This window comes from Sus scrofa, chromosome 1 (assembly GCF_000003025.6).
Source record: "Sus scrofa isolate TJ Tabasco breed Duroc chromosome 1, Sscrofa11.1, whole genome shotgun sequence".
Classification (NCBI taxonomy): domain Eukaryota; kingdom Metazoa; phylum Chordata; class Mammalia; order Artiodactyla; family Suidae; genus Sus; species Sus scrofa.
The window spans coordinates 239339207-239362828 of NC_010443.5; the positions used below are offsets into that span (position 1 = coordinate 239339207).

A 23622-nucleotide genomic window follows, 5' to 3' on the forward strand; every position below is an offset into this window, starting at 1 on the left:
CTTCCGTTCCTCCCAGGGGTTGGCAGGAATCCACATCAGTTCCAGGACTTCGATGGCGGGTAGGGTTTCTGATCTATCCCAGGATGATTAGGTCAGGATCCTCAGATTATCTCGATCCCTTTTTTCAGTGTAAATCCCAGAGTCAGATTCTACATGGTCAGCAGGCATGGCAGCCCGCAAGCATGATGGCTAATATCTGCCGTTAGGTTGACTCTAGGTCGTTGGTGTCCCCCCACCACCCTGAAAACTTAGCATATCCCTGCTGGGCTGAGCCCTGTTGTACACCTTGGTCTTTTCCCGGGCAGACAGTAGACTCTGGAAACCAGTAGGCTTATGACTCATAAAAGTTCCGGACAGGTGCTGTGGCAGAACCGTCAGATCGAGTATGGGAAACTCTTGTCTCTGTTCTCAAAAATTAATTTTGTAAAACTTCGTATTTGTGGCATACCTAAATGGGTCCACATATCATTCTTTGTTCCCTTGCTCAGGTAACTTGGGGACAGTGTATGACCTAATTCTTGCCACTGCCCACTGTCCTACCAGCTGTAACGTTACCACCCTACCGCACCCAAGGCCCGTAGCCAGCCAGTCTTCTCTGCTGGTGGCTGCAGAGAGCGCACGCCGCCTGCAGATCCCATGCTGCTTCTCACCACCTTCGTCCTCCCTGGCAGGAGCCCATGCCGGGCAGATTACCAAACCACAGGTGACAGCCTGGGCCTCCACTGCTGGAGCTCCCAGGACATAGCAGTGCTGCAAGGAGGCCCCATGAGAGTCCAGGTCCCAGGAAAATGGGCACTCAGGCAGAGCTGCATGTCTGCTCGGAGACGCCAGAGCCAAGAGTGCAGCTTTATTCCAGGCAGCACCTTAATATTTTTAAAGTGCAATAAGCTTGAATGACAGGGTATGACAAAGCTTTTACAAGCCATTTCTGGAGTGAATAATATGCATGTCATATTTGGTTTTAAAATAGCCATTGCCCTCCCCTGGAAGAGGCATTATTTCCATTTCATGTAGGACTTTTAAAAGCTTCTTTTCCTCTAGTAACAAATGGGTTGACTGTGGTGTCTTCTGCCATACTGATAGTTACCAAGAATACAGGAAAACATTCCTAAAGGAATCGTTTCTTAAAGCTACATGGGACCTCTCGGGCCTTGAGTAGAAGCTAGAACAATGTTGTCTTGGCATCTCCCAGGCTGGGGGATTCTGGTGCTATTACAGCACAGCCTTCAAACTCCAAAGCCTTCATCCCATGGCTCCATCCCAAGTCTGGAGCCAGACTTGGTTTGCCAGGTTCTCCATCCTGGAAGGAGGGCTTTGTTGGAACTGTCTCTGAGGACTAAAGGTCAAGGAAACCACAGCATGTTTGTAGCAGAAAGAAAAACGATATGTTCTGATAGTATGAATCAGGAGAAGGTGATTGCAAATGTCAACAGCAGAAAGTTGTAGAAGGGGATCGAAGAAGATCCTGAAAAATAATTCTTAAAAAGCATACAACTTAAGAGACATTTATCTAGAACATGTCATCTCTTCAAAGAGTATCAGAACTCAGCATTTTGGGAGTTCCTGTCGTGGCACAGTGGTTAATGAATCCGACTAGGAACCATGAGGTTGCGGGTTCAATCACTGGCCTTGCTCAGTGGGCTAAGGATCGGGCGTTGCCATGACCTGTGGTGTAGGTTGCAGATGCAGCTCGGATCCCGCGTTGCTGTGGCTCTGGTGTAGGCCGGTGGCTACAGCTCCGATTAGACCTATAGCCTGGGAACCACCATATGTTGTGGGAAGCGGCTCTAGGAAAAGGGAAAAAGACCAAAAAAAAAAAAAAAAAAAAAGAACTCAGCATTTTGTTGTAATTTATTTAGTAAATTGGAGGGACAGGCTGTCACGTGGTTGTGTTGATTATATTTAAGAGCCTGTTTCTGTCTAGTAGAATTTCATCCATTTCCAGAGCTTGAGACTTGTTTCGACCCAGCCTTAGGACAGAACTATCACCTGGTTTCTCTTCTCAGTAAACTGCAGAGATCTCCAGCGGCGTGAGTCAAGGCCTGAGGTTGACACTTGCTCCTCTGGCCTCCCTTGGCGTCCTCCTCTCCGCTTCCTCCCCTTCCATCCCGAGCCTTCTCTCCACCCGGTCCTCCCCCAGGACTCCCTGTCTGCTCACTCTTAGGCCCTCTCGTTCTCTGGGTTGTTGTTGAGCATTTGCTCGGTCATGTGGTATGTTGGACCTTGGCCCTGTTTTATGAGCTCCACAATATTGCAGTTTCCTTTTTCAAGATATAAATGTTTACTGAATCCATGTTCTGCTCTCTGTTTGATGAAAGCCTGAGCCTGGAACCAAAGATGACAGCAGAGAAACAGAGCAGTCTTGCATGAATTCCTCTAGGTTTCCTTCTTCCAGGTTGCTTCATTTGTATTCTCTTCCTTTAATTCAGGTATGTGGGCAAAGACTATTCGGCTGCTCAGGAATTAATGGAAGATGAAATGAAGGAGTTTTACAGTAAGAACACGAAAGTCACTCCGGTCCAGACGGTGCATGTTGGCCAGTTGCTGGCTGTAAATGCTGAGGAAGATGCCTGGTTACGGGCCCAGATCATCTCAACAGAAGAGAACAAAATAAAGGCAAGCAAAATGAAGACAAGCACATTCTTTTTCACGTGAAAATGTTGCTTTCCATAGTGTATCCTTGCTCACGGTAGTGTTCCCCCGAAGTTGAAAAGATAGTGTCTGCAAAAGATTATCCCTGTCAGCTTTTAAGTCACTGGTGGTTATATTACCTTAGAGTTTTAGTTTAAAAAAGAAAAAAAAAATCGTTTCCATTGAAATACCATAACCCATGATGTCATCAGGAAAAAGCTTCCATTCCCATTACACTAGGCTATAAAATGAATACTGATCAGAGCTCTGTGGGCTTCTTATCAAGGTCAGTACTTTGGGTTTTGGTTTTTGGGTTTTTTGGTCATATATCTGTACATTTAATCTGTGCACGTGTGAACTTTCCTTCCATGTGGGTTATAGAACAAGAGAACCTTTAACATTGTGAAATGTTGCCAGAAGTGATCACCAAAGTGATTTCTCAATCTATATTTCCTATTTTTAACCCAGCAAAGTATGGTAATTCCTTGTTTTCAGACCGTTAACAAACATTGACTATTGCACGATTCCACGTTCAGTATGAAACACAGTATCAAGGGCTTTAGAGACATTCCGAGTTGACATTTATTTTCCCCCATCTATGGTCATTATCCATGTGATAAAAGTAGCTTCTTCTTTTCGGTTTGTATGTTAAACTTGACAGTACTGTTCCACTGCAGTATCTTTTCTCTCTCCAAGTATCATTTTCTTCCTACCAGCCATTGGAGATGTGTGAATGGCTATACATGTATTATATAAAGGCGATCAAGGTCAGTCCTTTGCAGTGACGGAAACAGTACAGATCAGAGAAGTCATTCTTCTCTCCCCTCTTCTGCAGCCGGCCAAGGAGAACCCCAAGAAAGATGTGGGCCGGGCCCCAGGATCTTGCCCTCATGGTCATCTTGCAAAGGTCGGAAGGGTCTTTCACCATTCCCTTCCATCTCAGGCTCCAGCATGCCAGACCTGGCCACATGCCTGGTGATCAGCCTCTGCCGCATTGCCTCCTCTTTCCCTCGGCTCAGAGACCCAGAACTAGGACTCCCTCTCCAAGGCACAGTGCTGCCTAAGTTTTGCCGGCAGGGTCAGCACATCCCAGAACCCTTAGCCCTGCAGGGGACGGGAAGTCTGGATGATCAGGACCCCAGTCACTGTGGCCCGATCACTGCTTTGTGCTCAGTGAGAAACCTGACAACCACCCCAAACATTCTTACATAAGCTTCTATTTCCTGACCATTTCTCTGCCCTTGGGAGGTTCAACAGAACTTAAGCTATTGGATGGCACAGGGATTGCTTATGAAAAGAAGAACCATACACAAACCCTAGTGACGTGTTCACAGTACAACGGTGTTTACAATAAGTACTGCAAATACTCCACAAGGGTGGCTCCCAGTGTGAGCTCTGTAAGGGCAGAAATCACCTGGACCTTCCTTCCTTCTTTCTATTTTGGGAGTTTAGGCTCTAGAGTCCCATAGATCTGAGTTTGAGTCCCCGCTCTGCCGCTTCTACCTCTGCGGCCTTGGGAAAGTTATTTATCCTCTCTGATTCCTTACCTATAAATTTAGACACTGTAATCATGCCAGTATCTGCTTGATACAGTTTTCATTGATTTTTTTTTCTCTGTCCCAGGGAAGGAGACAAGACAGACAAGTCTTTGTTTTCAAGAAGCTTATACATTAGTTAAAGACGATTAACCAGTATATAATAAACAAACAAGACCCCTTAAATGCAGCGAAGGAAGTAACCAGGGTTCTGTGATAGAAATAACTGTGATGGATGGGATAAGCAGGAAGATGTGATCTGGTTTCCATGCATCAAAGATTGTTCCCATGCCTGGGAGGGGCGTGTATTGGAGTAGGACAGAGAAGGAAAGAAAGGCCAGTTAGTTGGCTGTTGGAATAGCCCGCCACTTGTAACCTGAGTTAGGGTGTCAGTAGTGAAGACAGAAGTACTAGGTCAGATTCAGGATATATTTGGAGGTAGAACTGACAAGACACCAATCATTGAATGTGGAAGGAAAGGAAAGAGAAGAGTCAGGATAGCTACTGTATTTGGAACTTGAGCAACTGGGTAGATAGTAGTGCCATCTATTGAAATCTTGAAGTCAGGGAGAAGAACCAACATATAGGAGAATCAAGAATTCTGTAAGATCTGGAGTTCCCACTGTGGTGCAGTGGAAATGAATCCAACTAGGAACCATGAGGTTGTGGGTTTGATCCCTGGCCTTGCTCAGTGGTTTAAGGATCCGGCATTGCTGTGGCTGTGGTGTAGGCCAGCAACTACAGCTCTGATTAGACCCCTAGCCTGGGAAACTCCATATGCCACTAGGGCGGCCCTAAAAGGACAAAAGACAAAAAAAAAAAAAAAAAAAGAAAGAATTTTGTAGGATCTTACGGAGTAGCACAGGGAACTATATCCAATCTCCTGGGATAGACCCTGATAGAAAATAATGTTAAAAAAAAGAATGATTGAGTCACTTTGCTGTACAGCAGAATTGGTAACAACATTGTAAATCAACTATACTTTAATTCAAAAAATTTTTTTGCTGTGTAGCACCGGGAACTATATCTGGTCACTTATGATGGAGCATGATAATGTGAGAAAAAAGAATGTACATATGTATGTGTGACTGGGTCACCTTGCTCTAACAGTAGAAAACTGACAGAACACTGGAAACCAGCTATACTGGAAAAAAAGTAAAAATCATTAAAAAAGTAAAAAAAAATTTTGTAGGACTTGGTAGATTTGAGAATGGCTATCAGATTTCACATGGACGAGCCTCAAGGGAGGCTCAGGGAGAGGTCAGGATGGGAGAGAGATGGGGTTAGGAGAGCATCCGCATGTAGGTGCTGCTTGCAGCCATGGGACTAGGTCAGACCACCTGGAGGAAGACTCACCCATAGAGCAGAGAAGGGGACCCAGAACCAGGCTCTGAAACACTTTAGCATTTAGATGGTGGCCATGAGAGGAGCAAAGAGGGCTTTAAGAAAGGCCAAAAAAAAAAAAAAAAAAAAAGAGGAAAAGCAAGAGCACAGTGTCACAAAGCCAGAACAGGAAAGTGCCTCGTAAAGGAAGTGATGGCTGTGTCATTGCTGCCGAGAGCTGTGGGCTGCTGTTAGGAATGAAAGGGGCAGTGTGGTGGTTAGTTCTTACGACAGCAGGCATTGTAGCAACCCAGGCCTGATCTCGTTCCCCATATTCCCATGGACCAGACAGGGGAATTTTACCCTTCCTTTATCTGGAGACCACCCAGCTGCTTTGTAAGTCTTGTTTCTCTTGAATTTTACTACGCCTGACAGCAAGTTCTAATGCCCTCCTTGCTTTCCGCAGATCTTGGTGACTACGAGAAACGGGAACATGAGGTCACCCCCTCAGGTTGTGCCAGTTTGGCCTGGCCCAGGCCCACATACCAGGGGTTATTACATACAGGGCTTATTCCTGGTCATTACTCAGGCAGCACTTTGAGACCTTTGGCCACTTGAGGGGGCCAGAGAGCCAGGAATGGACTGGGGCCCAGTGCCAGGGTCCTGAGCCAGGGCAGAGGGTGGCGAGAGTCCAGCTGGATAACCCATGGCCAAATGTTTTATGAACTGCAGCTGCCATACCAATACATGGCCTCATGATTCAAAAGAAGAAAGAAAGGAACGAAAACAAGCTCCAGACATTACGGAAACCCTTTGAAGAACGGAGAGCCGTCATTCTTTAGACTCCTGGTGCTCGGAATACCTTCTGATTTGCCCAGGAATCATGCTTTCATATGTTCTGTCCTATTCTCAGACCACGATGTCTCCATTTTAGGCCTAGGAAGAGCAGGATCCAAGTTGTAGGTGGTGATAGCTATTAAAGGAAACAAAAGCTGCGTGAATCCCAGGGCCTTTGGGAAGGAAGAGCAGGTGCTAATTTAGGACTGGAGAAGCAGCTGGCTGCAGCAAGGGGTCCCTGCAGGGGGTTGAGGCCCCAGGGAGCACTGTGTCAAGGTACAGGCTCTAAGAGGGAATCCTTTGCCCCACAGACCCAGTTATCAGGTGGTCAGGGAAGGGCCTTAGTCTCTCTCTCTTTCCTTCCTTAGATTCTCTGATGGGGAGAATTTTTGTTCTGTATACATAGTACCATAATCTGGGTACTCAGAAGCTGTAGACTTTATTTTACTGCAGAAATAAAATTCTGTGTTACTTGGTATTTCTTTGCCCTGCCTTTTTGTTGACCTGTTTTCTGTAATAATCATCTCTGGTTTGTGTTAGAGAAGCGTACTAAGTTTTCATCACTTTGCCTCAGGTTCCTAGTTGTCATTCTAAACCACAGCTTACTGTTTCTAGATTTTCTTTTTCTCCAAAAAGAAAAAAGCTTTGGTTATATCGTCCTTTTCAACTGAAATTTTTATTAATACACTGAATGTAATATCCTGGCTCTCAGCAATCTCTGCTGGTGGTGAGGAAGTGCCAGGCAGGTTTTCTGCAAACACAAAACTCTGTCCAGGAGACTTGGAACCTTTTGCTGCCCTTGATGAAAGCCGAAGCCAGCTTCCTAGCCCTGGAAAAACCCAGAAGTATCTACTTTTACAGTGTAGAATTCCAGCCACAACGTCACTGTGTGTCCAGCCACAACATCATTGTTGTCATTGACAGAAAGCGTCTTGGGAAGCCTAATGGCTGAGAGCAGACTGTCACAATTAGGAATTTGGACTCTGATGAATACCACCAGTGCAATGCTTCCTCTAGAAGCAGACATTGCTGCCTAAGGAAGCAGAGCCTTAGTGGAAGTGTATAAATCAAGAAAGAATAAGGCGATGCAGGCATTGTGATATTAAGGACTGGGCGGGGCAGTCAGGGCTGGTAGCCCACACAGGTGCTGCAGAGAAGCTGGCAGCGCAGGGCATCGGGATCAGCAGGCTTCCTTCCTCTTCCGGCTGGCAGAGGTGCAGCAGAGGAGCAGGGCCTGGGAGTCAGGCACCCGGGCTTCCCAGGCCCCAGCCCAGCCTTCCTCTTCTAGGCTAAGTCAGGGGCACCTCCCCTGGCTTTTTCCAGGCAGTGGTGCAACTTCACATGTTGACTACAGAATAAAATGAAGCCAGTTAAATGCATCAAGTGATTTTTTTTTTAAGTGAGGATAAAAAATTTTATTTGAACCTAAATGTTGTTTCTGTTGTCTTTAGGTATGCTATGTTGACTATGGTTTTAGTGAGACTGTGGAAAAGAGCAAAGCATACAAATTAAACCCGAAGTTCTGTTCACTCTCATTCCAGGCTACCAAGTGTAAGCTGGCAGGTAAAAGGAACTTGTTTTAAAGTGCTCTCCATTTTGATGCATGTTACCATTGTACTTTGGAGTGGTTAAAATGTGCTAAGTATCTCAAAGTTTCAAAACGTGCTATTTCTTGAAAGGTATAAATAAATTCATGGGGTGTTTGTTTGTTTGTTGTCTTTTTAGGGCCATGCCCATGGCATATGGAGGTTCCCAGACTAGGGGTCTAATCGGAGCTGCAGCCGCCGGCCTACACCACAGCCACAGCAACACTAGATCTGAGCCGCATCTGCAACCTACACCATATGTCACAGCAATGCTGCATCTTTAACCCACTGAGCGAGGCCAGGGATCAAACCTGCATCCTCATGGATGCTAGTCAGATTCGTTTCCTCTGAGCCACGACAAGAACTCCCATAAATTAACATTTCATGTTCTCACTGTAAGATGTGATCATTATAAAAATGTTATAATGGTTTTATTATTTTTGTTACATTATGTGTAACATTTATAGCATATTTAATTTTATGGTAAAAATGTCTTTTGGATAGTTTAGAGGGTTTTGTTGTTGTTGCCCTAGTAACAGCCTCTAGAGGCCCTGCATCATGGGTTTGGATCCGTTCAAATCATCTTCAACCTGTTGTGAAGTGGCTCCCAGCTTCTTTCCCAGTGAGATGGACTCTCGGGGTGCTGCTTATTACCGAGGAACACCCCATGTGCACCCAAGTGCGAGTCCGGCTGTGGGTCCTGTGCGGTCTCTGACACTGTCATGTATCAACATTCTTTTCTAGGAAGTGTAGAGAAATGCATGTGTGTGAGCGACTTGAAGGGTTAATCTGAAAGTGTGGAGGGACACATAGTGGCCACGTTAATGATGAGGAAAGATACTGCACTGTGTGAGCATCACGCCAGGAGAGCCTGAGCTGAATTCAGAAAAAGATCAAAATTGTTTTCATGAAAATTGTGTCTGTGAAGAAATACCTCCTTCCCAGCAGGGTTAAGTCTTCATGTCAGAAGAGCCAACTTTGGCTCTGGCTGTGAGATAAACCTCAAGTCATTTTATTTATTCATTTGTCTTTTTTCTTTTTTGGGGGGGGGGGAGCATGTCCATGACATGTAGAAGGTCCCGAGCCAGGGATCGAACCTGTACCACAGAAGCAACCTGAGCTGCTGCAGTGACAGTGCTAGATCCTTAACCCGCTGTACCACAAAGGAACTCCCAAATCACAAGTAATTTTAAAATTCAATTACCAAAAAAAAAAAAAAGAGCTCCCTGGTGGCTTAGAGTAATCATATATATGGTATATGAAATTACAATTTTCCAAGCATTTAAAGAATAATTAGACTATGATTAAGTTCACCTAATACCCACATTGTGTTAAACAGTATTTAATCTTTCTTCAGTAAACCAGAAAGTTCTTTGGTATCCTCAGGGCCATCATGGTGTACTTAAAAAGAAAGAAAGAAGGTGGAGGTTGTTTAAATTTTCAATAAACACATGTTCTTGAAAGAAATAATTGTGTATATTTAATTAGAGAATGAAAAAAACAAAGGTATAGTCTTAGGAATAACTCAAATACATGACTAGCAGACATGATTGATTACTTATTAGTCTTTTTAAGTATTTGTTTTTATTTATTTATTCATGTATTTATTTTTTATCTTCTTAGAGCTGCATCCACAGCATATGGAGGTTCCCAGGCTAAGGGTCTAATCAGAGCTGTAGCCTCCAGCCTATGCCACAGCCACAGCAACACCAGATCCTTAACCCACTGAGCGAGGCCTGGGATCGAACCTACGTCCTCATGGATGCTGGTCAGATTTGTTTCCTCTGAGCTACGATGGGAACTCGTGTATTTGTACTTAAAGTGAAGGCTGTTTCTCCTAAGGTAGAAATTCAGATTGTCAGTTTTTCTTCTTGTTTTCATCATTCATGTAATCATTCAAAAGGGCATTCACATTATGAAAAAATATTTTTACACCTTAGGGTGGATAATATAAAGAAGATTATAAAACAGAGGTTCCCTATAATATATAAGAATGTTGTTGAGACTTCCTAATTGTACTAAGTAGCCAAAACAAGCACAATCAATCTGTGCATCTTAAACTAATTCTTCTAATTAAGTGGAAATTTGAATATTCACTATTTTTCAGGGTTGGAAGTTCTAAGTGATGATCCTGATTTAGTGAAGGTGGTCGAATCTCTAACTTGTGGAAAGATCTTTGCAGTGGAAATACTTGAAAAAGCTGATATTCCACTCGTTGTTCTGTATGATACCTCAGGAGAAGATGACATCAACATCAATGCCACCTGCTTAAAGGCTATATGTGACAAATCACTGGAAGTTCACCTTCAGGTACCACTGCTACCACTGTTGTCGGTTCACACATGTCATAGGAAAGAAATTCAGCAGGAAAAAATGCTGTCCATCTTAGGGTCATACTAGATAGAGACAGATTACATATGTATTGAGATTAAAAGGAAGGGGGGAGCTAAAAGGTAGGGAAATGCCGAAACATAAATGGTAATTATTATGAATTGGGTTTTTGTTTCATTTTCCAGTTTCTACAATGAACATACTACGTTTATATGAAATTACTTTGCAAAGATAATATGGGAGGATAGTTCAAAAGAAGGGAAGATTAGTTCCGTCAGGATGTTCATTAAATTGCCAACTTTAGCAACATCTGGAGGTTCCCAGGCTAGGGGTTGAATTGGAGCTGTAGCTGTCGGCCTCAGCCACAGCCACAGCAACATCAGATCCAAGCAGCACCTGCGGCCTACACCACAGCTCACGGCAATGCCAGATCCTTAACCCACTGAGCGAGGCCAGGGATCGAACCTGCAACCTCATGGTTCCTAGTTGCATTTGTTTCCACTGTGCCACGATAGGCACGCCAACTTTCACATTTTTAAATTGTGAAGAACATAGATGTCTGCAAGGAAGGACGCCTTTGAATTATAGAGCGGCCACTCTAAAGAGTAGGATGACATGTTAAGGATGGTCATTTTAAAGCCTTCATAGCAACATTGGGGAAGATTTGTTTTGTTAATCAGAACAAAATGAATTGCTTTTGTATTATGATTTGTCTGCACATGGCTAAAATTAAACCTCGACTGTGATTGTAATTTTTAAAAGTTATTAAAATCCATGTGGCCTGTGGACACAGGGCAGAGAGTAAACCGATAATGGGATTGACTTTGTGAAAGTTCTTTTTAATTTTCATTTCTGTTAATGCTGCAGAGATACGTAATAATTCTTTTTTCTGAATTAATGGGGAAGAGATAATGAGCCAGAGGTAAAGATATTCTTAGCCTTTCAGACAGTAGAAAGTGGTAATAATATAAGGTATGCCAAATGTCTGCTCTGTGCCTGACACAAACAGTACCAGATACTTCATTTGGAAAGAGGTATCCAAGCTCGTTTTTCATATTTATGTCATACATGTTACTCTCTCTTTCCTCCACCTTGCTTACAAGATTGTAAAATGCAGAGACTTTGAATGAGCTTAGGTAGGAGGGAGCTGCCCTCTGTTCTCAGGCATCCCTGTGTGTCCTTTGTTCCAGGTGGATGCCATGTACACAAATGTCCGAGTGACCAACATCTGCTCGGACGGCACACTCTACTGTCAGGTGCCTTGTAAGGGTCTCAGCAAGCTCAACGACCTTCTGCATAAGATAGAGGACTACTTCCATTGCAAGGTACGGCCCAGGGCGTCTGCCTCTGAAATGAGTTGTAACGTTGCACACAAGAGGGGTCACTACATTGTATGCTTGTGTAACCTTTGAATACTTAAAGGTAACTAAAACCTAAAATACTTTAAGGTAGCAAATCGAAAATCTAAAATACAGCAAATCCAGACTTCAGAGTTTAAAAACCAACAAACCAAAACCCCCCTACTGGTTTCTGCGTGGTAAAAGGAGGATAACAGTAGTGAGTACCCACAGGGATGTCAGGAGGACTAGTGACAAGGCTGCTTAGCTCAGGGCCTGGCGCAGGTCAGTGCTCAGCACCCGTAGGTTGGTTGTTGACAAGGTGCAGCGGCTGATCCTGTGGTGCGTCTGCTGTGACTCGGCCTGCTCGAACCCGCTGGCTCCTCTGCCTGAGAATAAAACTTGTGAGCATCCCTCACTCCCCAAGCTCTTTGGTCCCTGAGAGAACGTGCACCTTGGCAAATGTGGTTCTGCAGTTTACATTTATTCCTAATCTTTTTTTGACCCTTTAATCCTGTATTCTCTTCTGAATCAGGATCTGTAGAGGTTTTGTCCTAAGGTCATAAAAGGATTTCCTTATTTCCCTTAGGACATGCTAGTCAACTATCCAGAACATGCTGTGGTTTCCAAGTGACTAAACTCTGGTGCCACTTCCACCCTGACCCCCTCACCCTGGAAGTGCCTCCTGGCACTTGTACACAGTCCATTGTTTTAGTTCTTTGGATGTTTGTTTTCTTTGCCAGAGTGTGGGCTTCTTGAGGGCAGAGACTGAGCCTTTCCAGGTTCTGGTAAGTACCTAATTCATTTAGGTACTGTAGTACTTCATCTGGTATCTTACATAGAGTAGATATTCCAAAATATTTGCTGAACTGGATTACACTTGTATTCAGACTACAGCCTGGAATAATCTATAGCTGTACCTCTTTCTCTGTTACGATGTCTTTGATGTATCTCAAGGCCATTCCTTAAGCTTGATTTGCTAATTTATCTTGGAGAAATCTGAGACCCCCAGGGAGGCCGACTCTAGTTACCGGTCTACATGCACGTGCTTTTCTGCATGGTGAAAGGCACTCGAGATGGTTCCTAGTACCCTGGGAACCCAGTGGAGAGAATCATTGCCTTTGGGGAAAGTCGAAACATTTACCCTGAAGGAAGGGGGCGATGGCAGGTCCCCGGCTCCAAGCTCCAGCGGAAGGGGAGGATGGAGACACTTCCCTGGCACTCATCTCCAGATTGGTGTTGATAACCACTGTTTTGTTTTGGAATTAAAATCTTATCTTTGAATCTGAACGTGAAAAGACGAATAGAGGAGGCAACAGCTGACGCAGCAGCCTCGTCATTTCTTCCAGGCTGTCCTTTTTACCAGATTCATCCTCCCTCTTGGTGTTTAACTGACGGCGCCAGATCCTGGGTGAATCATACTGACCTCCACGCTAACATCTGTAGACATTTTAATGGGGCCGATTTATACGCCATGTGCCGGGAAGGAGAGTAGATGACGGCCACCAGCAAACGAGACACAAGGCAGAAGCCCCCCTGAACCCCGCTCGCATTAGGAGGCTGCTGCTGTGTGTCCACACCGCCTCCTCCCGCCCCACAGGAAGTCTGGTCCTGCTCGGGTGCAGCAGCCGGTGTTTTTCTCCTGTGGAGCAACGTGCTCTTTGCTGAGAGTAATGAAGGTGCCCTGCATTTCTGTTTTGCAGCACATGACCTCCGAGTACTTCGTTTCATTACCCTTCTGTGGGAAAATCTGCCTCTTCCATTGCAAAGGAAAATGGTTACGAGTAGAGGTAAAATCAGCCCCTTGACTTTTTTTTTTTTTTTTTAAACGTATGATGAAATATTTCTGACTTACAAACAAGGTTTTTAAAAAATGGAGTAAGCATCCATGTACTCATCAGCAATTTAAGAACGAAAACATGACCGGGAGTTCCTCTTGTGGCTCAGCAGGTTACAAACCCAGCTGGTCTCCATGAGGATGTGGGTTCTGTCCGTGGCCTCACTCAGCAGGTAAGGATCCGGCGTTGCCACAAGCTGCAGTGGTAGGTCACAGATGCAAGTAGGATCCCAAGTTGCTGGGGCTGTGGTGTAGGCTCACAGCTGCTGCTCCGATTCAACCCATAGCCTGGCAACTTCCATATGCTGCAGGTGTGGCCCTAAAAAGACAAAAAAAAAAAAAAAAAAAGACCAATATGGTTGAAGCTCCCTGTCTGCAGCCCCATCCTTTCACTCCCACCCCTGGGGGAGATACCAGCAGAATCTGGTGTTTCTCATTTCTATTCTTTGCTTCATACTTTTACTGTGTGTATGTCTATAGGTATACATTTTTACGATCTGTGTATTTTAATATAGAGATAATGAAAATGTAGAAATGAATATATATATTTTAGTAAAAAGGTGAGTAAAGTATAAATAAATGTTTTAAAAATTTGCCTCGATCGTAAAATGTATTGATTCTTCTGAAACGTACTTTTGCATTCATTATGTTTGTGATGTAATGTTGTCCCTGCTGCATGAAGGAACAGTGGGTGACTATGCCAGCATTATCACTCCCTCCTCCTGACAATGGATATTTAGATTATGTTGAATTTTTGGTTATAAACAGCGCTGCCGTGAACCTTCCTGTGCATATCTCCCAGGATGCGTGTGTAGGAATGGAATTTCTGGGTATAGAGTGTGCGTATCTCTGGCTTCGCAAGATGTTGCCTAATTACTCTCTGAAGTCACCCCTCCTAGAGGGTGTAGCCAGTTGCAAGTGCCGACTTCCTGGGGGGAGTCTCCTGTCCTCCCTCCCCCTGCCCAGGATGGCTGGGCTTTCAGCCTTCACATACTCCTCTACTTCCAGTGCCAAATATTTGTTTTATTTTCTTGCAAGCTCAATGACGAATGTGAAGGGAAGTGTGTTATATTTTATCATATATTTCTCTATGGTTTTCAAAGGTGGGTTTTGGATTTTTGTGGTTGCTGTTCTTTCTTCTTCCTCCTCTTCTTCCTCCCTTCTTTCCCCCTCCCTCCCGCTCTCCCTTTCCCTTCCTCCCTCTCTCTTTCTCCCTCCCTCCCCTACCCTCCTCTCCTCTCCCCTTCCCTCCCCTCTCCTCTCCTTTCTTATCTAGTTTGCCCAGTTACTAAAACTGCGCATCTGAGCTTGATCTTTTCCCCTGTCTTTCTTTAGTTCTTAACCTAGGCGGAAAGACCTCTACTTAAGGGGGTGCCTGGACCCATCCCCCAGGATTGTATGCAAATTGTATGTGTGTGTGTTATGTATTTTGGAGAGAAAGTATTCATAATTCATAATCAAGTGGCATGTGGAAGTTCCCAAGCCAGGGACTGAACCTGCGCCACAGCAGCAACCTGAGCAGCTGCAGTGACCACACCTGATCTTTAACCCGCTGTGCCACAGGGGAACTCCCTCCAGCTGTTAACATCTTGTGTAATCATTATCAAAATCAGGAAATTAACATTGGTACAATATTATTAACTAGTCTGCAGAATACTGACATTTCCCAGGTTGTCCTCCAAATATCCCTTTTCTGGTCCAGGATCCTAAGCCGTATTTAGTTGTCATGTCTCTTCTAGCCTGGCACTTGCTCAGTCTTCGTAGTGTGCAGTTTTTGAGGAGTAGCAGTGTTCTGTTGAGTCTCTTTCCACTTGGCTTTCTTGATATGTAGAATCACATTATGCCTTTTTGGCAAAAATACCTTCCCAGTGTGTGTTCAAATACTTTAGATTAATACCTAGTATTATTTTTTATTATTATCAAATTGTGTATTATCTACTTTTGAGGTAGCAAAAATGTTCATTCTCTTAGTAATGCATAGAAAGTTAAGGAAGGAAAGATGATTAATGAAGGGCAGATCCTGTGTGTAAATGATGTATTTATTCTTGACATGATGATTTGTCTAAAATGTATTTAATGCCTGTACATTCTGAACATATTCCATAGGTCCGGCCAACTTTATTCGGTGCAGTGGCCCTTACTCTTCCCGTTTCCCAGTAGAAATGGTCTGCGTTCACTCTGCATCCTTTTCCAGTCACTGCTCGGTCACTGCCACTTGACTTCCGCCCACACGCCACAAAGACCCTGTCTTTGTAGACAGCATCTAAGGCACCACCACTCTCTTGTATTAATTATTTTTATTATTATTGGTTTTGTCTTTTTAGGGCTGCACCCATGGCACATGGAGGTTCCCAGGCTAGGGATCGAATCGGAGCTACAGCTGCCGGCCTAGACCACAGCCACAGCAACACCAGATATGAGCTGCATCTGCGACCTACACCTCAGCTCAGGGCAGGCCGGATCCTTAACCCACCGATCAAGGCCAGGGATCGAACCTGCGTCCTCATGGATGCCAGTCAGTTTCGTTTCTGCTGAGCCACAATGGGAACTCCAGTCACCACCACTCTTAAGGTAGCAGTTAGTATAGTTGGAGGCCTGAAATCTCAGCTCAGATAACCATCCCAGTGGGGCTCTGTTTGGCCAATGTAAATAGTTAATGGCAGCAAATATCACAGTGGCTTATCAGGGAAAGTTGTAGGCATTTAAATGCGCATCCAGCATCTTATATTGTGATGTTGCTGTTTGACCACAGGTAGGTAATTCTTGCTTTGATTCAGTATATAATTTTCCCATTTTTGAATTACAACTTTCCAAGGTTCAGTTTTTCAGTTAAGACAAATGATACAAAGTATCATTGGGCTTTCTAAGCTTATAGAACAGCAAAATATATTATGTTTTTAAAATATGTAGTATTTACCTACAACGAGTAAAATTCTGTCTCTGAATTATGCTATTTCTCATTACTAAGATAACAGTTTTTTTCTGCCATTTTAATATTCTAGAGAACAGACTAATAATCAGCAGTATGTAATGATGTATCAAGTTGTTTTATAATCATCAGTAGTATCCTAAAATTGAGAACAAAGTGATTATTATTGTATTTATGAATTAACAGCAAGATGTTGAAATCAATCTCCTATAACAGAATACCTATTTGGTAAATGAGTACATTTCAAAGTAAGAGAAAATTTAATCAGCACTGATAGTCTTTACTGATTTTTATATGCAGTTTAGAGCTGTACAAAATGTAATTGCACAGAAGCATTTAGCCTTTTGGATCTGCTAATAAATTAGCCAACACTTGTCTCATTGTAGATCACGAATGTTCACAGCAGCCGGGCTCTTGATGTTCAGTTTTTGGACTCTGGCACTGTGACGTCTGTAAAAGTGTCCGAGCTCAGAGAGATTCCCCCTCGGTTTCTCCACGAAATGATTGCAATACCACCTCAGGTACCGTATTACAAGCCTAGGGGGTTGGCCAGAAGAGATTCGGATATGTTGATAATCACATTGTAAGATGCCCTCTCAGGTTTTTTGGGGTTTTGGTTTGTTTTTTGTTTTGTCTTTTTAGGGCCACACATGTGACATATGGAGGTTCCCAGGCTAGGGATCGAAGTGAAGCTGCAGCTACCAGCCTACCCCAGAGCCACAGCAATGCCAGATCCGAGCTGCGTCTGTGACCTACACCACAACTTACGGCAATGCTGGATCCTTAACCCGCTGAGCGATGCCAGGGATCAAACCCACAAGCTCATGGTTCCTAGTCGGATTCGTTAGCCACTGAGCCACGACGGGAATTCCCATGCCCTCTCAGTTTTTGATAAGGGATTGAGGTTGTAACAAAATTGGAACTGATCCAGATGTCGAGTGGCTCACTAGTTTTCAGACACAAGATTTTGCGTAGACAAGAAGACTAGCCAGACTTACAGAATATCGTTTGATAAATGTTTGCGTGTAAGAATGTTGAGTCATTAGGCCATGTTGTCCAGTTAGAGGTTCCATTTTAATAATTAGATGCCAATGCTGACTTCTACACAGTTTCAGGGTATTGTATATAAATATTTACTTCCATAGTTCTTAGTTTTATTAGGTAACTGTACTCTTCAGACATATGCTTATATTTAATTATTTTCTTTTTTAAATTTTATTTTATATTGGAGTATAGTTGATTTACAATGTTGTGTTAGTTTCAGATATACAGCAAAGTGATTCAGTTACACATACACATATATCCTTTTTTTCAGATTCTTTTCCCACTTAGGTTTTTATAGAGTATTGAATAGAGTTCCCTGTGCTATACAGTAGGTCCTTTGGATATATATTTAATCATTCTCTTATATGACCTTTTCCCCATAGATTTTAGTGACAAGATTAACTTCTGTCTATCCTTCCTCTATTGATAAAAATTCAGATGATAAAGGTTTGAATTATTTTGAATTAATTAAAATTAAGAACTATTTCCTACTTTAGGAGAAGTTGAGGGTTTTGTACAGAAATCTGTCATGCTTTGAAAATAAAACTGTTCAACATTGTGTAATTTCAAAAGGCCCCTTGACCTGTATTTACCAGAAGATATCTTACTGCGTCAAAACTCAGTGACTAAAAAGTACTTGGCCGTAATTAACATGGCTTATATAATTTCTCTCACTGCAGTCACTGTTGCCTTTCCTAAAATGACTATTACAGAGAAGCTGTTTAACTTGAGTTCAAGCCAGTTTTCAGAATCACATTTACTCTTATTGTTGCTCAGCCATGATGCTGAAAATTGTTAGACCTTTAACTACTTTCACTTGATAACACCTCTGGCCTCTGTACCCTTGTTAGACCCTCCATCCGGGGCCAGCCTTACCTAGAAAAAGTTCCCTGGGCTGGAGGGGAAGGGGGATCCATCCCACTGCTTCTGACTCTCTGAAAGTCACACAGGTGTGTGCCTTCTTGGTAAAAGCCACTATAATTTTTTGTTAATCTTATCTAGATTTGTTATTTGATAGGTGGGCAGTTGGGGGAACCTTTAAAGCCAGCTAGGCCCAGCCTCTGGCTAACAACGTCTCCCCAAAAAGTTCAGAGTAGCAAACAGATGATCTGTTGCCCAAGGCTGACCCATGAATATTGGGTGTGGGCCCTTAGTTCTATAGGGTTTTAAAATGTGAATTTGGTTGTCTGCTTCCAGCTTTTCTTGACAACCTAGAAAATCTGACTCTTTTGAGCAGTCCCTTTTATGGGACAGCGCTCTGTGGGAACATGGGGAGTGGCATGCACCTCTGCAGGGCCCTGCTCTTCAGTGCACAGCCTGCTCCCACAGGCCACCCCCCACGCGCCCTCATTGCCCCCACCTGGCACCTGCAGAATTGAAGTCTGTTCTCTGCTCCAAGGGACCTCCTCCCCGCCAGAAAGGCGCCTCATTTAGGGGGCACAGAGGGAGACTTGGAGCCCCCCAGGGTTGAAGGCAGGGTGTGATGAGGATAGGGCTCAGAAGAAAAAAAGAATCCAGGATCCGGGAAGTTAAGTTTCATCTCCTTCACAGAATTGCCCCCGTCACTTCAAAGGCTTCCATGAGGCTGAAGGGAGTCCCTGGGGTCACCTTTTACTCCCTGATGTGGCCATTCTACAGAAGCTTGTGCAGTGATGGTGGGACATAGAAAGCATCAGGGGAAATGAGACCTTTAGATAGAGGCAGATTTCAGTTTCTCTTACCCCCCTTAATCCCATTACTGCCTCCTCCAAAAGGTGAGTGCAGCTGCCTGGCACCCAGAAGGTGCTCAGGAAGTGCAGAATGAAGCTTCCACAGAGATTTTGCAACAGGAGTCAGATTTCATCCAAATGACTCTTTGTTTTTGTTTTTTTAAGTTGGGCTTAGAAGACCTAACTGTTAAGTCCCAGTCCTGACTTCATGACTTTGTGATCTTACAGAGGTTAGAATCTCTGAGTCTGTTTCACCGTCTATGAAATGAGATCACAGCACTGGCCTGTCCCGCAGCAGCACTGGGGGCCAAGAAGGACTCGGGAGTGCCTTGTGTAACCCTGGCTCAGGATGGGAGGAAAGACAATGATGGTGATCCCAATAGAGTCAGGAACATAGCAGACCCTCCAGCCCAAAAGCCATGTTCATCCTTATTAACCACTGCTCTTGCTTCTTTCTATCTTGGCGACGTTTGACTTGTAGGAAAATAATATTGATGTTACTCATAAGTACCTATTTTAAGATGATGTGTTCACTTTTCCATCCTGTTTTCTTTTCAGGCTATAAAGTGCTGTTTAGCAGATCTTCCACAGTCTATTGGCATGTGGACACCAGATGCTGTGCTTTGGCTAAGAGATTCTGTTTTGAATTGCTCAGACTGTAGCATTAAGGTGAGCTATCTTGTTGGTCTTGGTAAGAGAGAGCTGTTGGCCAAAAGGACTCATTTGGTTTTGGTGAAAGAATTCCATCGTACATGCTTTCGCTTTTATTGTACTCAGGAGATTGGTTACATGTGTAGCTGTTAAGATATTTCATGGTTTAATTTTTGTTTAAGAATATGTCATATATCTCCAATGTTATTTTTAAACCCTTTATATAATTTTTTGATTATTAATAAGGTAACATAGTTCTTTGCTCCTTTTTTGCTTCCTGATAAGGAAGTAAGTCCCCAACAGAGAGCCATCTATCTCTTGATAACTGTTTCTAAAGACCATTTGAATAAGTCCTGTGTATCTTTCTTTTTCCCTAAAGTAAAATGGATTAGAAATCGATTGCTTATAATTTCGGTTTCTGTCTCTTTTCCTAAAACTTATTTAAACTGCTTTATTTCTGTCACTGGCGGGTTCCATTTTTTCGCACTCTTGCATCTTCATTTCAGAAACACCTCTCATATTTCCAAGAATAGAAATGAAGTATGATATTCCTCTGTTGTAACGGATGGGAATAGTGTTATTTTATATAAGCATTTACTGATGAAAGGAAATGTCCTCTAGAAACAGCTTTATGCAGATCTCCCAATTATTCTAGCCCACGCCTATGTTCTTATCTTCGTTCTCCTCTCGGGTTTATCATGCACAGTCACACACTTAATTATGTACCGTTTTATATTCTTCAGGTGCCTCATGAATATTGTTTTCTCAGCTATATTTTCAGCTCCTCGAGCCAGTGTATTTGGTAGTCGTCAAAATATTTTTTGGTGGTTTATTTTTTTTTGAAATGGTGTTTCTCTCCCATAAATATCAAAATGCATTAGGGGTCAGTACTTCATTAGCCTTCCAAAGGATGACTTTACATAGATTCCTCTGCTGGGAAAAAAAGCTTTTGTGTCAATTACTGCAGAAGGATTGCCTTGTGGTATCTCCTTGTCTGCATGCCTGTGTTCCTGCCTTACATTTCTAGCCCGCTTTGATAAAAGATAGATATGGCTAGAAGTGTTTTGTTATTCCTAAGATAAAGCAGAGGAGCTGATGAGAGAATGAACAGTCCCCCCGGCCCTTTGGGACGCACAGCAGCGTGTGGTGCTCCCATACAGACACTCACTGCTCTGACAGGAGGATGTGGCCAGGTAGTCAAAAGGTGCACAACAGGGACTATGGTTCTGGCCTATTGTGTGGAGCCATTTTCTTTTTCTCCCAGGGTCTTTCTCCTCTCGTAACTGGGGCAAGGGCGAGGGGGGAGAGCAGATATTAAGACCAAACACAGCATTTGGACCAGCGGGCCTGAAGGGTATGGTCAGAGTCGAAGCTTTTTCCTTCCCTGCCTCGTCCATGGGCACATCAGCATTAAACAGCACATTTATGAGACGCTGTGCTGTTGTGACTATTTTTTATCTTTGAAGTTGGATGACAAGCACATGGGGACTCATCATGCCATTCTTTTTAGTGTTTTAACCTGTCATTCATTTTTTTTTTTGGTCATTAATTTGTTTTAACTGTAACTGTGATATATAGAATCACTCAGTGATAATGACCTCTAGCAAGTCATAAAGGTAGTCTCAGTTTTTAGAAGTTGGTAAATTTTTCAGTTCCATGAGCTTGCTGCCGGTTTCTAGACGACTTTACCTAAGAGCTGATTCATTGGTACAACTGTGATAGATCATTCACCTGGCCTTAAATAAAATGATTTTTAGCAAGTTGAGGTGGCTTTTTTGGAAATTACTATTTTAATATTTAAAGGTCATGTTATAACTGCCTCTCAGAATTCATCGTGAACTTGAATGTCTTCACTTGGTTTCCTTGTGTGTTTTCCAAAGGTTACAAAAGTGGAGGAAACCAGAGGGATCACACATATTTATTTATTTACCCCCAAGAACTTCCCCGATCCTCACCGCAGTATCAATCGCCAGATTACAAATGCAGACTTGTGGAAGCATCAGAAGGATGTGTTTCTGAGTGCCGTGTCCAGCGGAGCTGGCTCCCCCAACAGCAAAAAGGCGAACACCCCCATTCTGGGCAACACTGGAGAGAATTTTAGAAAGAGCCTCTCGGATGTCCTCAAAAAGTCCGTGGTAGACCACATCAGCTCTTTCTCCACGGAGGAACTGCCCCCTCCGGTGCACTTGTCCAAGCCAGGGGAACACATGGATGTGTACGTGCCCGTGGCCTGTCACCCGGGCTACTTTGTCATCCAGCCATGGCAAGAGATACACAAGCTGGAAGTTCTGATGGAAGAGATGATTCTGTATTACAGTGTGTCTGAGGAGCGCCACGTGGCAGTGGAGAAAGACCAGGTGTACGCTGCAAAAGTGGAAAATAAGTAGGTCCTTGGACAAAGCATTTTATTCTCCTCCTAAGAGAAGTGTGTAGAATCATACCAGGAATCTCTACTGGGGAACTTGGAGCTGCACAAGTGGGAATTTTAAATGTGAAACAAGACTAATGAATGGTGCAGTTTTCTAATATTTAAAATGTCGTTTATCTGAAAATCTAGTGACTTTATTCCTGTTAGAACCTAATTATACCTAAAGTGAAGGTTTAAGTGTTTTTTTCTGCTTTCCTATTAGAAGATTATTTTTTATTTGGAAAAGAATGTTTTTCATTTAATGACTTTTTAAATCTTAAAAATAAAATGTTTATTGGAGAAAATTTAGAAAATACAAAAAAGTAAGAAAGCAAAGTCAGCCAACTAATATACTTATGTGTTTCTTCTAGATTTTTTCCTATTCATATTTATATAGTTGGTATATTACTTACATATAATTTCATACCTACTTTTAAACTTAACATAATCCTGTGAACACTTTTCCATGCGATAAGGATTCTTCATAGAAATTTTCAATGGTGAAATAATCCATCATACAGAGAAATAATCATTCAGTTATGATTTCCTTTTGTAAGTTTTTCCTCCCAGATTTTTCGCTGTTGTAAATAACGTTGAACTTAAATCTTTGTTCAAATATATGATTATTCATTTATGGAATAGATTCCTAGAAGAAATCACTTATTTAAAAATTATAGCATTTGGGGGAGTTCTCTTCATGGCTCAGCAGTTAACGAACCCTACTAAGATCCATGAGGATGCAGGTTCAATCCCTGGCCGTGCTCAGCTGTGAGCTGTGGTGTAGGTCGCAGACAGAGCTTGGATCTGGTGTTGCCGTGGCTGTGGCGTAGGCCAGCAGCTGTAGCTCCTATTTGACCCCTAGCCTGGGAACTGCCATATGCCGTGGGAGCGGCCCTAAAATAGCAAAAAGAAAAAAAAAATATATATATATATATATATATATAGGATTTTTGATGTATGCAGTCGGTTGCTCCTTAAAGAACTTGTGCCGCTGTTTATAAGGTGCAGCAATGCCTGCTTCACTGCTCTTTGGCCTTTGGACAGTGAGAATCACAGTTGCTTTCATTTGTTTAGCATTCAGTCTGCTTTCTCGTGTTTGCCCCCAGTATGTGCTGGTTCCAACCCAAGGAAGCCCAAGCTCCTCACACCATGCCCTGCACTCACTCCATGGAAGCTCTTTGCCCCATGGAGTGAGTGCCCCAGCCTGTCCTGTTTGTAGCTTTTTTAGGGGAAAGGAGCAAGCTTTTTTGATGATGCAGAACACAGAACTGTATCGCTCCCTACCTGTCCACACACACACACACACACACACACATCTCAAAACTCAGTTTGAAAGGTCAACTGCTTATTTTTTCTATAAAATGCTTTTATTCATTCTTAAGATAGCAAGCATAGTCATTTATAAAACTTTGTTATTTTATGGGAGAAAAAAAAATTTTCAACTCTTAAAAGTGAAATGTGTCAT

General features: G+C 43.1%; 1 protein-coding gene across 4 annotated transcripts in view; it reads left to right on the forward strand.

The window, feature by feature from the left end:
* The window catches only part of TDRD7 (tudor domain containing 7), an 82931-nt gene that overhangs the window by 53579 nt on the left and 5730 nt on the right, over positions 1–23622 (forward strand). For 2 of the 4 annotated variants that reach the window (XM_013993678.2, XM_013993677.2), the window contains 9 exons: positions 2430–2616; positions 7778–7889; positions 10020–10222; positions 11434–11568; positions 13284–13370; positions 13531–13590; positions 16733–16867; positions 19658–19768; positions 21631–22133. In XM_013993678.2, coding sequence (XP_013849132.1) covers positions 2430–2616; positions 7778–7889; positions 10020–10222; positions 11434–11568; positions 13284–13370; positions 13531–13590; positions 16733–16867; positions 19658–19768; positions 21631–22133 — 1533 coding nt within the window. The remainder of the gene's footprint in view (positions 1–2429; positions 2617–7777; positions 7890–10019; positions 10223–11433; positions 11569–13283; positions 13371–13530; positions 13591–16732; positions 16868–19657; positions 19769–21630; positions 22134–23622) is intronic. The other 2 variants (XM_001924680.5, XM_021066290.1) reach the window with 1 other exon arrangement.